The sequence below is a fragment of the Austrofundulus limnaeus genome, unplaced genomic scaffold, assembly GCF_001266775.1.
Source record: "Austrofundulus limnaeus strain Quisiro unplaced genomic scaffold, Austrofundulus_limnaeus-1.0 Scaffold1706, whole genome shotgun sequence".
NCBI lineage: Eukaryota > Metazoa > Chordata > Actinopteri > Cyprinodontiformes > Rivulidae > Austrofundulus > Austrofundulus limnaeus.
This window is the reverse complement of record NW_013954108.1, coordinates 24,320-26,116: the sequence shown is the minus strand read 5'-3', so window position 1 is coordinate 26,116 and position 1,797 is coordinate 24,320. Positions and strand designations below refer to the sequence as shown.

Below are 1,797 nucleotides of genomic sequence, written 5' to 3'. Positions count from 1 at the left end.
TCCAGCTTGTAAAAAATAAATACTATCCTCCTAGATAGAGTGAATTTAACTGTGGTTGAATGAGAAGTATAAATATAAAATTCTGATACTGTATTAGGTTGTAAACCAATCATGTCACTCTCCAGCAGGACAGAATCATTCAAATAAAAGGACTGTACTTCAGAAGTATTTGTATTTCATGAATTATATTATTACATTTGGCCGCAGCCCTCAGATAGATTTTCATTTTGGGGAAAAGCTTTGTGCAGCCTTGATATATGTATATAAACTGAAACAGCTGGACTAGTGCATGGACTAGTGCATCCTAAATTTAACATCCATTCATTCTTTTAATACAACAGTCATTTCTGCAGTTTTTGGGGAGGTCACCTCCTAATAAATGTCCTTACAGAAAATATATCTGCGCATTTTAAATCTATACTTTGACTTTTAATACTTAAGTACAAAAATATCAGATACTTTAAGACTTTTACTCAAGTAATATTCCTAAAGAAGACTTTAACTTTTACCAAAGTAAGTTTTTGGTAAGATACTTGTACTTTTACTCAAGTAATATTCCTAAAGAAGACTTTAACTTTTACCAAAGTAATTTTTTGGTAAGATACTTGTACTTTTACTCAAGTATCACTTTGTGGTACTTTATAAAACACTGTGTAAAACCCAGACTACTTGGGTTTAAGTCCCACTTTTTTATTGTCAGAAAACTTTATATTTCAACTTTCAAACACATTCAGTAAATAAACATTGTGACGTCATATAGGCCTCAAACACTCACAGGCCTAATTTTCAGCTGCTGAGACTCAAAAAGCACATTGTTTTTCATGCACAGCTGTTATTTTCCTCTCCTCTGACCTGTTTGTTTATCGCTTTGTTCCGGTTTGCAGGTACCTGAGCGCCCAGAGGGAGGCGACGTCTCTCCACGACATCAAAGACAAACTGGAGAACGAGTTGGCCAGCAAGGAATCTCTCTACAGACAGGTGGGACAGTCTTTGAATCCTCCGTGTCTCTGCTGCTGATTGGCAGCTTGGCTCGGGTTCGCTCTGGCACACCGAGCGGAGTAAACGTCAGCGGCTTTGATCGCATCTGCTGCCCCTGGGCGATCTTTGCTRCGAGAGGTTGATTTCTTTTATTTTTAGTCCTTCTCCCTGTCGCCTGATTTTCCTGCAGAGCGAGGAGAAGAACCGGCAGCTCCAGGAGCGTCTGGATGACGCCAAACAGAAGCTGCAGCAAACCCTGCAGAGGGCCGAGACGCTGCCTGAGATCGAAGCTCAGCTGGCGCAGAGAGTGGCGGCGCTCAACAAGGTATCCTCCCCCTCGGAAAAAACTACTGCCAGACAGAAAACGCCACTATAACCTCATTAAAAAACACAAAAATGACTAAAACTCAATCAGTTTTACACATATTGATACAAAGTTTGCTTTGGCATTAAATCAGGGTTCCCGCGGATCCTTAAAAAGAATTAAAAGCCATTGAATTTATCAGCCCAAAAATAAGGCCTTAATTAGCTTTAAAAAGTCTTAAATCAATCTCTCAGAGGTCTTAAAATATAAGTAGGATGATTGTAATTCCTCTCAAATATTAAAAGAATTGGTAACGTTTATTTATCTTTTTAATAATTTATTGAATGTCCCTTGCAGTTGGTTGTTTTATATTTAAAAAATGGCTAAAATTGTCGCTAACTGAGTTTTTTTCCATTTGTGTTTATTGTGATATTAGTCTTTCAAGTGGCGTTAAATAGGTCTTAAAAAGTCTTGAATTTAGCTTGACTCAAACTGTAGGAACCCTGTAAAGGCAG

General features: G+C 38.0%; 1 protein-coding gene across 1 annotated transcript in view; it reads left to right on the top strand.

Moving 5' to 3' along the window:
• Window positions 1–1,797, top strand: part of LOC106536155 (liprin-alpha-3) — a gene marked incomplete in the record, with an annotated part of 27,732 nt that overhangs the window by 11,676 nt on the left and 14,259 nt on the right. Inside the window, 2 exon segments of the mRNA XM_014033354.1 lie at window positions 885–978; window positions 1,169–1,303. Coding sequence (XP_013888808.1) covers window positions 885–978; window positions 1,169–1,303 — 229 coding nt within the window.